This window comes from Amphiura filiformis, chromosome 6 (genome assembly GCF_039555335.1).
Source record: "Amphiura filiformis chromosome 6, Afil_fr2py, whole genome shotgun sequence".
NCBI classification, from domain to species: Eukaryota; Metazoa; Echinodermata; class Ophiuroidea; order Amphilepidida; family Amphiuridae; genus Amphiura; species Amphiura filiformis.
The window spans coordinates 68,264,241-68,279,337 of NC_092633.1; the positions used below are offsets into that span (position 1 = coordinate 68,264,241).

Consider the following 15,097-nt stretch of genomic DNA (forward strand, 5'->3'; position numbering starts at 1 on the left):
TGGTTAATTTTTTTCAAACCTGATTTTTTGGCATATTTGTAATGTTTACACATGTCCCAATTTGCACCTAAATGGAATCAGCCAAATTTGTTGTCTTTATAGGTCAACAGAGCAAAGTTCGACGTATTATCATAATTAAAAAAATTATGATAATATGTCCTCCCATAGAAATGCATGTTAAATGGCCAAAATAACCAGTAGGGTTTCTTTCACTTTACCTTGTTATTTCAACTTAAAATGGACAGCAACCCTTCCCGGCAGTTATTACTAATATTATTTCAACATTTTGAATATAGAATAACAAAATTAAAATTGGACGGAAATCGTACAACAAGGCTTTAAGTACTGATTAGTTAAAACTGTGATAATTGTGTGATTATATTGTATGTGCAATTGTTGTTATTATGTACCAATCATATTACTTTCAATTAAAGACTTAGATTTTGTTAACTTAGTCAAACAGTGTATTGTTGTTGTGTATTCGTGTGACTTTGGGTAAAAGGTGATTTTGACCTTGAGTTTTTAAGACTCGTAATAATAATTGCCAATTTAACATACCGAGAGTTAGGAGCCAGAAAGCCTGACAGAAAGGATCCTTTGTGAGTTCAAACCTGGATATGTGCTTCCAAACATGAAGAGGACGTATACATAGTATACCGAATTATTCTTTTCGGGTCCGATTCAGTGTTTTCTACCTGAACATGCAAACATGCGAGTTAAAGTATTGCTCTTATAAAGCGGTTTGGAAGCAAACATTGTGTATCACCAGCCATGTTTTTCTTCATACCGCCTATAGACTAAACATATTTCAGGCCTATATTTTCACATGAGATATGAGCAAACTTAAGCCTTCACCATATACCAAAATCTGCATTTTAATAGGGTGACATGCATACGAGGGGATGAGGCTGTCAATCTGGTCACATACCTTTGAGATCATTCTTAGTCTGAAAAGAATTGTTTTACAACATCATATCAGTGACAACAACCTTTTCCAGTTTATAAAAAAAGAAAGAAATAGGTGACACTGACATAATTTGCACTGACATAAATAGGCCTACAATCTGATAATAGACAGGAATTGACAAATAGACCTATGCACTTATTGGAGGACGATAATGCGACCTCTGTTTTACAACAGGAAATCAATGTATTGATGACAAAACTAAATTGATCATTCCATGAACTGTAGAGTTGAATGACAGATCAGTTAATACAATAATATTAAACGGATAAAATGATGCTGCATTTTGTGCGGTCTTACTGGTCTGAGATTTGATCAGGGCCGGATTTACCTGGGGCTGGGCCAGGCAAAATTAGGAAGCCCCCAAACTCCCCGTGAGGAAGGCATGTGGACTCAAGTGGCCATTTTTTACGACATGGCATAACTGGGCATTAACAGCACAGTAGAGACAAAAAAAATCATTTAGAAGCTGCTGATGAGGAAGCCTCCAGAAAACGATTAACCTCCCTGAAGCTGGCCCTCGATCTAATGGCTGGAATTTGGGCAGGTAGAAAATTCCATAATTGGGCTGTAGATGGTAGAAATGATCTTTCATGGCTGCCAAGGTTTGATCTTGGGACTTCCACTGCTAGGTCATGGGATCTCACAGACCGTCGCAACCTGGGGTCATGGACATGGATGTCTGGCATCAGCTGGCATAATAACTCAGGGGCCTCCTTGTAGAACATACGATGGAAGAGGGTGGCTGCTCCAACTGCCCTGCGGTGGCTCAATGGCTGAATACGATGGTCTTCATATTCATTTGTTGGCAGACCAATGACACGCTTATAGCTCTATTTTAGATGGAGTCAAGCTGAGCTAGTGAGGTGGGAGTTGCACCAGTCCAAGCACTGGTGGTATATTCCATTTTTGATCGTATCATGGCCTTGTAGATGATGGCTCTCTGTGCAGGTATAAAATATAGGGCGAAGCTCTACTGAGGAGTCCCAGTCGCTGACCGGCTGTCTTAGACATTTTGGTGACTACTTGGTTCCAGGACAAGTTGTTATTCAATGTAAGACCTAGAAGGTCCACGCTGTCAGCTACTTCAAGAGTTACACCGAAAAAGTGAAGTGGTGGATGGTTGCCATCAGCATCTCTCCGGTTGGAGATAGTGGTGGTTTTACATTTAATTGGCTAAATCCCGATTGAGAGATGCTGTAACAGGAAGTCTATCCTCTCTGGATTTGATGAAGGACATAATGGTAGCATCATCTGCGTACAAGATGGACTGATTTACGTATAAGATGGACGGAAGCATAATAAATGGAGACGATGATATTTTGATCCTATCGGGGGACATTTCAATTTCAGACTATTTTGGCCCCAAAATGATGGTGAATTTTGTTATATATGAAGAGCCAGTACGCGAGAACCGGGCATAATATTGCAATTTTACCCAAAACATTCTGTTTCGTGCTAAAAAAGGAAGATGAACAGAGCAATTTTGGAGCTCATGGGCCAATGGTAAATCCGGATTTGGCGCAAAATTGTTTTTGTTTTGTTTTGTTTATGTCTTTTTTTTGGGGGGGAGGGGAGATGAACACCGCGAGTTTTGTTTGATTAGGCATTTTAGCACTTGACTTGCCTTGCTGAGTGCTGACTGCTGTAGTAAGCATGGTAAGGCCGATGCCGCCTATAACTATATAGTTGCTCGGATTGCTCCGCCTTCTGCTCGAACTACAACGGAGCTCTCCGTTAGATCTGTGTTGAAGGTCTGAAGCCAGAAGATCTCCATGCCCGTGTTGATACGTTTTATGCCACGACGAGGCGATGAACTCCCGAGCTTGTAGCAGTGTTTAGCTGCATGATGCAGTCATGTCTACAGTAGAATTCATCTCGACCTTTGCAGGACTTAAACTCCATTAAAAGCTATTAAACCAAGATAACACTCATTGAAGCAGCTCAACTGATTAAATCAGATCTTCTCTGGTTGTGCACAAGTGTCTGTTTTCAATGTGCGACATCGCAATAAAGCTGGTATTATACGGGGTATTATAGCTTCAGTTGGGTAACCGATTATAAAGGAAACGAAAGGAAACAATGGTATGTGTACCTTTGTTCACGAAATGAGACAAAGACCTGCTTTTTGTTAACCATCATTCTTCAAAATGAGCAACATAATGATTGTTGACTTAACACGGTTTGGAAATAATTTCTTCATATTTTTGGTGTTATCTGTCGTTTACATATCCTTCCTAAAACACAAAAGTGCGACCCTCTCCAAACATCTAAATTAGCTAAAAATTTAGGACATGTTACAAAACTATATTTTCTAGAACCTATTTAGAATAGTTTAAATGTATAGCTTTTACCGTTTTTTGAAGCATCCTTCAGAAGTGAGCGGTCCGAGACTAATATTTTCGGTCAAATCTCCATTCAATTAGCACGGGGAGTTGGCTAGCTATGCCTTGCCCTCACTCATATTTTACAAAAGTGCGACCATTTCTGAACATCTAACCTAGCTGTAATTTTAGGTCATGTTAGAGAAATATATTTGCTAGAAGTTTTGGAGAATAAATAAAATATTGGCTGGTTATTTTTCACACAGTGATGTTAACTAGGCAAGTGTCCATTCTTCCAACATGCATCATTTGTAGAGGTCACGCGTCAATGGTGAGAGCAATGTGTATTGTGTATAGGAAAACGGACAGTAACTGCAGTATGGTGCATGAACTTGGCGATCCGATTCGCTTGTTGATCACCAATCACAACACAACGGTTAGGCCTAGATCTACTTGTTCAGGTGATCTATAAAACCGATATATTTATAAGGTATCGTCCATGCAAAAACAAAAATAAATTATAGTCAACATTTACTTAATTACTTAATCATCCCTGACCACAAATCGCACATCTTTCATTGGGTTTTAGGCAATGATATCAACGGATGTAGCCTTGCTGTGATAGGCCTAATATAGTATAGATGAATTTCCTGCATGACACTATAGGCTATCCCTTGGTTTCACTCTTGTTTCGAATAGTACTTCCTTACGAATTTATACGTTATATCTCTTGATGGTTACGTAGGCCTATTCAGTGATAGGACCACCATTTTGATTGCACACACGGATAATTTCTATTTCTATTTCTAGGTGGAAGGTGGACGTCTTTCTTCGGCCGGGATCCGACTGTTGGAGAAATCACTATAAAGGCAACATCCCAAGACAGTGGAATAGATTTTCCGTGGAAACATACTAAGGGTTAATTAAACATCATGGGGTACAAAGAATTGGAGGATGAGGATTTAACGTTTATGGAGAAAGTGCAGAATAATTGGAATGGATTTCGCAAATTTATGTGGAACCCGGAAGACAGGACTGTAATGGGCCGTGGTAAAAAAAGCTGGGGTATGCATTACGTTTCTTGTGTATTATTAACAACATCGTGGAATATGAGATTATTTTACTAATTTTTTGCGATATTTTGAAGGGGTTTGTGAAAATTTGGTCACGAATCACTTTTAGAAAACTGAAATGAATAGTAGGTCACAAGTTCTCCGTTTTCGGAGACCGGCGAAAAAATTTCATAGAAATAAAATTAGGATCTTTTTAAAAGGCAAAAAGACACCTGACTAATAATCTAAACACCCCCTAAAACCCAAATATCTCTTAAAGTTTTACAAATACCCTATGATAAACCTGAAATGCTCCTCGGGGTTTATTCGCCAAATCCCCATAGTGCTCGACAGTTAGTAAGGGGTTTCTTTCATTGTAGCTCATTATTTCGGCTTAAAATGACTAGAAAATTTTCTTGACAGTAGACCCTCCCCCAAAAAAGTATAAACATTGTGCCTTGACTGTAAAAAAACTCCCAAAATATCGCATATCGCATAGCTCAGTTTCTAAAATGTGTCTGAGACAGACTTTCTATTTTTGCCTAACTGTAAGTTATTTCGTACTTTTTGGCAAAGAATAACAAAATTAAAATTGACCGAAATCATATATTATACCAGTCTGGAATCATTAGATATAGTGACAGTTATTATACACCCCGCTTTGTCAAAAATAAGGTTCGCGTTGTCGAGGTTCGCTACGCCGAAAATAAAGTTCGCATGTCGCATATGAGAAAAGGTTCGCTATAAAAAAAATACGTATAGAATATGAAATAAGGTTCGCTGTGACGAATCCAACCGCAAACCTAACCTTACACTAGGTTTTCTAAACACAACTATAGTCCTAACCGTAACCCCAAACCTAGCCCTAACCACAACCCAGCCTGTAGGCATACTTACCCCTAAAGCCTACCTGTTTCATAGGCCTATTCGCTAGAATCTTTTCACATACCGGTAGCAAAAAGCAAACCTTATTTTCGACATAGCGAATTACCTTTTTGACATATCAAACCTTGGACATAGCGGACAGGCACGTTAGTTATATGGCTTGAATTCATGGACGTTGAACGTTTGTGCTTGAACTTCATATTTCAGGTCCCCACAATCACGGAAATCCGCCATTGGCAACAACTTGGATCATTTCTACATCATAGTAAACAATGCGGTTTGCACCATGACTTTGCCGGTCGCTAAAGGGAAACATGAACAATAAAAATGAGTTTTGAAACACGAATCTGGAACATTTTTCACAAGTTTTGAAACGCTTTTAAGCAAGTAGGCCTAAGTTAGTTATATAGGGGGAAATCCCAGTTGTTTAAAGGCACATTTACTAATTTTGTGGGATGGTCCACTAATATTGAATGTTGACATTTTGATTTCATGATGTGGAACAATCAATGAATAACACACATAAAAGCTGACAACAGCATTAAAACAGCAACGTAGTTCCGCCGTAAAATGATCAGGTTTCTCCTTATCATGTGCAGCAACTTTCACTTTGCTACAACGGAAATGCCTTTACCATGTTTACTTTTATCTCTATAGTCACGTCACCGGGCCCTGTTGCCATATCAGGGTTTAAGAGCATTTTGAACTTGTTTAACATGTTTAAAGGAGTATTTCGTGATCTTAGCATCCTCTTTTTATGACATTTTCCAGTACATATTCACGAAAAAAGCCTATTCGCAAAATTTCAGTTGATTCCGATTTTGCGTTCGCGAGTTATGCATGATTATGTGTATTACACTGCTCCATAGACAATGCGTTGTAATTTCGTTCTGGTGCACCAGAACGAAATTCAAATTTCACGATATCTTTGCAAAACGAATTAATCTGCAAGAAATATTTTGTACATAAACATTATGTAGCCAGAGGTTTCCAGTGATATAAAAATCTCAACTTTTTTTGAGAAAAGTGGGGGGATGAGGCTGTGGATCACGAAATGCCCCTTTAAGCGACACAAAAGTCACGGTGTATTGGCATTTTTATTAACCCAATAATTTTGTATTTAAAACAAGATGACAAGCCTATCGCACGGGATTTTAAGGATTACAACAGATGTCAATTGCAACTACCGCGCTAGATTTTCCCGGGGTAACAGACCATCCCTGTTTAAAAAAAAAAGAAACCATGATAAGAAACGATGAAATTTGATTTGATTTGATTTGATTTGATTTGTTCGGGTTTTGACAACCCTGGATAACCCAAGAAAGCATCTATTGAAGCTTATTTCCATTGGGGTCCATTTGAACACCGGGACGGCTTGGGAACAGTCAGGGGTTAACACCCTACTCTTTTCGAAACTGGCTGCGAGATACATGTACAGGTATGACTCTCTGCACACAGGACCGACGGCTTAACGTCCCTCCGAAGGACGGAGTACTTTCATGATTCATTTACCCAATTCTAAATGAACCATGGGGAGAGCGGAAGTCTGAATTTAATCTACAGATGTTGCCAATTAATTTCAGACTTTTTTTTCCAAGTCAATATCCCAGCAAATCGCCACCGCCGGGAATCGAACCCGGGACCTCATTCACTAAAGGCAAGTACTGGTTCCTTGATCGACAAAGCAGCTTTTTGGATCAATGCCCTATCAAATCATGAGGCTCTTTACCTGGATCGTAATAGCGTCATCTCTTCAAAAGCGTTTTTAGAAGACATAAAGGCATTTTTATTAATTTCGTATTTCAAGCAATAATTCCCGCTGTATATAGAGCTACTTTACTTGCATTCAATTTAATAAACAGTAATAATATCAAAATCAAAACCAAGCAAGTTGTGTTTTTATATCCAAGCTGGGCATACTTTTAAGCAAAACAATTGCGAAGTACATCTAGCAAGACCGAAATTAGAAGATTTTGCAAAATCAAGCCAAATAAGAGGCCCCACCGTAGCGGGCGCCCCAAAAACCTTGTTTTTGCCCAAAATCTATATAAATAAAAGGAAGTCGCTAAATCTTGTGCGCGAATAGACTCAGAGATGATTTCACTTTCAGCTCTGATTTATTCGTACATTGATCGGGTACATATTGCCATTAAACCATCTGAGGTTCATTTTTGCAAAAATTGATGGTAACTAAGAGAATAACATTAAAAACTGTCGTGTTGCTATGCAAAATCGCATGCAGTGGCATTGTGGGTAATAAGGACAGTGTGAACCGCGTAATAATATTTCCATTAAAAAACCATACGCAGAGCAACATTGCCCTGTTTTCTGCCAACTGCGAGGTGGCCAAGAAATGATTCAGGCTATCTAGATGCACAACATCGCGCACTTTAAGAATGATCTTACGAGCTTTTCGCCCCCACGCAGAGCTACGCACCCCATTTTCCGCCACTGCACCGAAGTTGGCAGCCAAGAGATTAAGGCTACGTCGCGTGAATTTTATTATTTATTCTAGGCCTATAATGAATCGTCGTTTAGTTTTACAGCCACATTCATACGGGAGATTGAGGAATATACGGGGAACGCATTGCACTTTATTTGGTTGAAAATGGTCAAGACCAAGAATTGGCCTCAAAATCAGTGAAAATATGGTTAAAACCGGCGAGGGGTTTTTCCCGGGATTTTTTGTTGTCAAAACTCAGTGGTAGCGCGTACCGTAACTAACTGGCAGCAGGGGGTTGGCGTTAGTACGTCGGCGTAGGGCCTACTGAGCAATGTGACGCGCACGTACGGGGTGCATAATATGCACAGACCAACTTTCCGTGCCAGAGAAATAGAAAAGAAAAGAAAGGAAGACAAAACTGAAAAGGTAGGCCTATGGATGGGTCGGGTTGTGGATTATATGCCGCTGGATTCGGTTAAGAGATTACCCGCCAAGATGATAAAAATCGTGAGGATACGAGAGGAAAGAAGGAAGCTAAAAATGAAAGAATAAATAAATAAATAAATAAATAAATAAATAAATAAATAAATAAATAAATAAATAAATAAATAAATAAATAAATAAATAAATAAATAAATAAATAAATAAATAAATAAATAAATAAATAACGTAAAAAAACACTAAAATAATGAGAACAGAATTAAATAGATAAAATTCAAACGGGAAATCACAAGCTAAGCAGGAAATATTAAAAATTATATAGATGGGAACAAAATGTAGAAAAAAAGCCAAAACTAAAAGGAGAAATGTAAGAAATGGTAGATTTATAAAAATAATGCAGGGGAACGGGGCTCAATAAATGAATAACATGGAAACGGAAATCACGAGCTAAGCAGCATGGGAACAAAATAGACCTATGCAAAAGAAACTGAAGAGAAAGAAAGGAGCAAAATGAATAGAAAAAAAAGAAGAAGACAAAAAAGGTAGGCCTACGGGTAGGCCTATTATACAGGTTATGATTACCAGTAACTAAATGAAACGGGAGCAAACTAAAGAGGTAAAGAAAGAAACTAATCAGGAAAATTAAGGGAAAAAAGAAGTTAAAATTAGAAACTAATCACGAAAAATAAGACAAATAATAAACAACTGAAGGAAACGGGAAATCACAAGCTAAGCAGCTGATAAAAATGAAGCTATAAAGGGAAACGTATAAGAAATGATAGATTTAGAAAATAATGGGAATGGGGTTAGGCCTAGATAGATAAATAACATGGAAACGGAAAATCACAAGCTAAATAGCATTTTGTTTTAATGGAAACAAACTAGGCCCGTGCAGAATAAACTGAAAAGAAAATGGAAATGCAAGAAGGGACAGGTTTAGAAAATAAAATTTACCTTTCAATGATTCTACCTTTTCAGTAATTCCTCCTGTTTTAGTGATCGCTCCCATTTACTCATCTAGCGGGGACCCGCGCGAAGCGCGGGTATCCCGCTAGTAACACATATTTGACTGCATATTATAAATAAACTAAAACCTTTCCAGTCCGACAAAGATGGTTATATAAGCCGGAAGTTTGTGGTCTACTACTCTTCTAAAAAGCAACACTCTCCATACTTTAATTCCCGAGAAAATCTAAAATATACAATACCTCATTTCCCTTAAAAACGACCCATTTTCAGCCAGTGACTAGACTGTAGACCATTGATATTATGCTAATGCTGTCACGTAATCAAGTGCTTGATATAATTTGTTGTTGTTTGAAAGACAAAGGTACATGATCATAATATAGAGAAATGCCATCAAAATAATCCATGGGTTTGTACAAGTCAACTCTCGATCTCGTTAATTACTGACCCCCCCCTCGTATATGGGTTTTAATAGAAGTCGTGTGTATTTTATAATGCTTGTGATAAAGTCTACGTGACTTTTTTCCATTTGTTTATCTTACAGCAAAAATCGGTCTATTTTACTTTGTATTATATTCACTTTTGGCTGGATTCTGGGCCGTAATGCTTACTATTTTCTTACAAACTGTCAGCTACGACAGCCCAAAATGGACAGCGTACGTCAGCACACCAGGTAAGTATATAGGCCAGTCAAATTAAGGAAAATCAGGGCTTACCCCACCACTAATTGCAACAAAAACATTTAATCACCATTCATTTCAGAAAAGTATATAACATATCAAAAGTCCCCAAAAGTCCAAGTAAGAAATGTATAGTTTTATATACTTTGGACAGACACTTCAGAAATAATGATGCTCGAAAAGGTCCATGTTCTCTCCATGGCCTTAATAGTGGAACAATAAATCCAGAATTGCCGCTTATGCAGGAGTGAAATTACAAAATTGGTTAAATCTTGTTAAAAAGCATACCAACGTGTTGCTCTCATCATAAGGATTAAAAAAAGTAAAGTTTGACCTGTCTCCGACATACAGTTCTTGAGTTATAGGCAAAAAGGTCAAAGGTCAAATTTGAGGTCCACATGCGTCTACAATTATTGAAAAATGCTCCAATTTTCATTCAACTGGTCTCAAAATTATTCCTTTGGCAAGAATAAATCAAATTGAGAAAAGTTGCACTGCACTGTTTTGGATGTTTTGTAACTTTTGTTACATAACATCAAAACAATAGTTCATGGTCAACAGGGCTCAATGGATTTTGATCTTTTCTGTCATGTTACTAAGGTAACAAACCACTTGTATGGCAAACTATATTCCTTTTTTAAATGTTTTTACAAGCGGAACAATATGAGACCATTTTGATTAAAATCAGAATTTTTTTCAATTTTTGTCCCCTGTGAATCCAAATTTTGACATTGACCTTTTCCTCTATACTCAAGAACTGCATATACATCGCAGATACGTCAAACTATACCTATTCTGAATCCTTATGACGAGAGGAATACGTTGATACATTTGGCCAACTTTGAAATTTCACCCTTTGCATAAGCAGCCATTTTGGATTTATGCAAATTAGGCACTTTTGATATGTTTTTGTGTGAGCTTTTACACGACACTTTGGAGAGAACTGCATGCACATTATTTCCCAGGGTTGAAATCACCCTTTTAGTAGGACTGTGGGGTGGTTGGGGGTGCATGGGCCGGGGGTATTACATGGGACATACTCTTTCAAATACTGAATCTCAGTTCATTATTTCATCGAATGTAATATGATTTAACTGAATTGTTTTCCCCGGATAGCACTGCATTCAATAATAATTCCTAATGATCAATTGAGACTAACATGGCAACCATCAGATGAAGACAGCGTCAAGAGGATAACCAAGCCCCTCAATAAACTATACGAAGGTTAGTAACGGATGAAAATTGTTATACTAAAAAAATATTTTTCTTTAAAGAACCTTTTTTTCTGTTCTAGTTCTTTGTAAAACCGAAGTTCTATAGCCAAGAAAAAGGTTCTTTGTAGAACCTTAAGCTTGCAGAACCTTTAAGGAACCATGAAGAAAGAACCCTCAAAGGGTTCTAAGTATAGAACAGAAAAAAAGTTCTTTATCCAAGAAAATCATTTTTAAGTACCAAACAGGGAACACTACTTTTTACTTTTCTTAACTTTGTGATGAGTCCTGAATTAATTAATTAGAACGCCCCTATGTCTATTTAAATCTTTATGGTTCTTTATGGACCTTTTTAAGGTTCTTGATAGAACCTTATCACTGCTCATGGACGGTTCTACACACAGGACAATAAAAGGTTCTAAGTTGCACCTGTTTTTCTAAGAGTACCAGGACAAAATTGCCGAAAATTTGTAATGGGTCACAGTTGTTTTATAATTGTTAGCCCATTTTAGCATTAAAGTTGCCATTTTCGTTGCTGGGACCTTAAGTTCTTGCAATATCAATATGGTTTAGTTACTAACGAAAAGATGTGAATTTCAGTTCCCCCTCGCCACTTTCGGCAAACAATATAGAGCCTGTCAGCGGAATTTATAATACTTAACTTGTAGGCCTAATATTCTGTTTTTTTTCTTCTTCTTCTTTTTTCTTGTTGTTGTAAATGCATAGATTTAGAAAAAATTGATGACACCGACTTGGTGGACTGCACAAATCTACCAGTAGGGTCGATAGACGATGGCCAACGCTTCTGTAAATTCAGCGTAGAAATGCTAGGCGAGTGTAACAACCCACCTTATTTCGGATGGGACACATTAAAACCGTGTATATTCATCAGACTCAACAGGGTAAGTAACAACCTACCCCCAATAAGGAATCACACTCAGACTCCCCCATAATGGCCTGCCACCCTGAAACAATAATGGTCAAACAACATTGTGAGCCGCACTTCCGCTCCCTTTAAAAATCCTGGGTTCGCGCTTGCAAGCTATATAAATACCTGGTTTCGTCAACGGTATTATTTCGAGATTTATTTTTTTCCGATACATCTGTCTAAGTGTGGCTGACTGTCTAAGTGTGCCTGACTGGTCTCATCACCATGCATTATATATTTCGGCAAGACGACGAAAACCTCACCAGACAAACTAATTTATTTTTTAATGCTTCCTTTTATCCAGGTTTTTGGATGGACGCCAGAAAATTACGAAACTCTAGAAGACGTCCCAGACCGAATAAAAAACGTGTATATGGACAACAATATAGCGGTGAATTGCTTTCCAAGGGTAAGTACTAATAGAGAGACTGCGATTTCCAAACGTATACGTATCGTACGCCCATCCGTACATCTATACAAAATCCCGTCACATGAGAGTGATTGTGAATAGATGCACGGGCGTATGATATGTACGTTTGGAAATCGCAACCCTCCTCTCTAGTCGGCGCGTGTGCAGGAGCGATGGTGGTGGTGGTGGTGCATTGTGTAGTGGTGATGATATTTGCAAATGGTGGAAGTGGAATTACATACGTTATCTTGAGTAGATATCCTAGCATTGAAGTGTTTCTTAATTTTATTCATACTGTCTTCAGCATATCATTGTGTCACATTTAAAAGCATGGAATTATAGCCAGCAATCCAAGTTTCTTTGTTTTATATTTTCAGAGGGAAAGCGACTCGGCCAATTCGAATGTGAATTTTACTATGCCTTTTCCTAATGCTGGTATTCCGTTTGGGTTTTTCCCATATGTGTTGGGTGCCTATCAAATGGACCAAAGAGACAGGTATGATGTAGTCGATTTTAAGTGAAATACCATAATATCATAAACAACGAAGACTGCTGGTTTAATTGAATAGGCCTATACAGTAAATTGATATCTCGACGACAGTTTGTAAAACAGTGCTTAGATCTTGATTTGAAATATTATGCAAACATACTGTAGACTAAGTGGAATCTCGACATCTCATCACTCCGTTTGCAAGATTTAAAAGATACTGCATTTAACCTTATTGACGACCGAATTAAAAAGACTAAAGGACCAAATGTCGCACTGCGCAGGTTAGCAACCAATCACGCCGCGCCTTTGCCTTGACGTCAGACCCAAACTAGTCTTTTTTAATTCGCTTTTCTAACATCATTTTTGATGAAAGATGTCGAGTAAAATGGGAAACATTGAATGCCGATCTGCCTTCATTGTGATTACCATGCCTTTGGGACGATAACCTACAACCTACTTATATTAATTATTTATCTAATTTTGAATCTCTCTTTAGGTTATTTCAACCAGTAGTAGCCGTGCAGATAAGTTTGAATCGAATCGAAGAAATCAATATTGAATGCCAGGCTTACACTGGGAATATCACACCTCGACAGGGACTCTTTGATACCGACCAAGAATCAAGAACCAGATTCTACCTCGATCCCAGAGAATAATTATAAAAATTATCTAAATAAATTATTTCAAACAATAAGTCTAACAGAATTAAAACATCAAATCAACAAAAGGGCAGAAGATAAGAATTTGGAAAGGCAGATGATCAAGTCAGAATTAAATTATTGGTTTTTTTTCGGCACTAGGTCAGCAATGTAGTTTTTAGGCCAATAAAGCTGTCCATTTAGGGTCTCAGATTACGTCACAGGAAGCTAGAACTATCTAAAACATAAGATATGTATAAATGTTGATACTGATGATACTCAGATGATGTATTGGTTAATGTAAGATAAAGCCATTGATTCTGATCTTAATTTATTTTGCTCATTTACCATGATTTATTTTGTTAAAACTATTAGCAAGTCGATCCATGTGGAAACACACTCGGATCCTGAATGTTATGTGTTCGTGCAAAGTTGTAGGATGATATAGCATGAAAGAGTCATGAAAGTGCTGGTCATAATGGTGTAGATTATAAAGATAACAATCATGGTAATGTAAGAGAGAAGCTTGTACTCTCGCCAAATCAAATCAGATCAACAGGCTTACGTATGTATAGAAATAGTTTTGATTTATATACGCTCAAAAAAATAAGTTCGCACAAAACCTGCAGAAGCTAGCCTATAGTAGCCTGGATCTTCAAATGCTAGCATCAGTGTTCGAAATAAGCACTTGTCATCTTGTCCAAAAATCACTGGGGACAACCATATTGAGCTATGTACTTATCCCCTGGACAACCACTATATTTTACCTCTAAAATATGACACATTATGGGGATAACCAAAATGTTTTGAGGACAAGCAGAATTTATGCTTTAGTTATCCTCGGGACAACCTCTATATTTTCCCTTTTCGGACACTGGCTAGCATTATGTCATATTCGTTTTCTAATGTAAATACAGATTGTTAGGATCCGGGCCTCAATGAACCCGGATCATATTTACCAGAGGCGTGTACCTTAACCATTCACTGGACGGAGGCCACCTCGTGCATCCTGTTAGTATATATGTATAATTTCATGTGAATTCAGCTGAAGACCGGTTATACGTTAAAGTTATAATTAACATTGCACAAAAATACACATGAATATGATCAACCGCTTTATAGATAAGAATATCATAACATTAGGGTTATGGTTATAGAAAAGTGTCAGGGTTGTTGTTACGTTAGTGTATAGATTTAGGGTTTAATGTTATAGTATTGGTGCAGGGCCGGCCGGCTGCAGAGAGACATATTTAATATTTGAACATGATCGGCCCAAATCAGCATTTCAAGTAGGGTATGCTTATGCTGAGTAGGTCACATCAGTACTATTACAGATAATAACTTTATACTAAATTATATAATTGTAGAATATAATGAATTCAATCATTATTTTATCTTATTGCACTTTTTATGTAATGTAATCACATGGCAAGTACATGAATACAAATAAAACAAATAAAGTAATAGGCCCTATATACCATTCTATTTATCTTGGGTTTTATTTTTATTTTCACGTCTTTGGTTGTCTTTGGCTCAATAACATACGGTAATGCAAATATAAATTGACTGTGCCTTTTCAGTATAGATAGCATCATTCACATATTAACCCAGTGTATGGGAACAGGTATATAAGATTTCAACGTTGTATCAATGTTTATTCAACGTC

The 15,097-nt window shown here is 37.5% G+C and overlaps 1 protein-coding gene across 2 annotated transcripts; it reads left to right on the plus strand.

Moving 5' to 3' along the window:
• Positions 1-4,007: 4,007 nt before the first annotated feature.
• On the plus strand, positions 4,008-14,906 carry LOC140155908 (sodium/potassium-transporting ATPase subunit beta-1-like). Of its 2 annotated transcripts, XR_011859442.1 has the most exons (8): positions 4,008-4,353; positions 9,620-9,748; positions 10,872-10,979; positions 11,693-11,868; positions 12,199-12,303; positions 12,681-12,799; positions 13,290-13,844; positions 13,899-14,906. XR_011859442.1 is itself a non-coding variant. In XM_072178918.1 (7 exons), exons 1-7 carry the CDS (start codon positions 4,221-4,223, stop codon positions 13,447-13,449), a joined length of 930 nt encoding a protein of 309 aa, XP_072035019.1. In that variant the 5' UTR covers positions 4,008-4,220; the 3' UTR covers positions 13,450-14,906. The 2 variants fall into 2 exon arrangements, 1 of the variants encoding a protein (XP_072035019.1); XM_072178918.1 differs by having other exon boundaries at positions 13,290-14,906.
• The last annotated feature ends 191 nt before the right edge of the window (positions 14,907-15,097 follow it).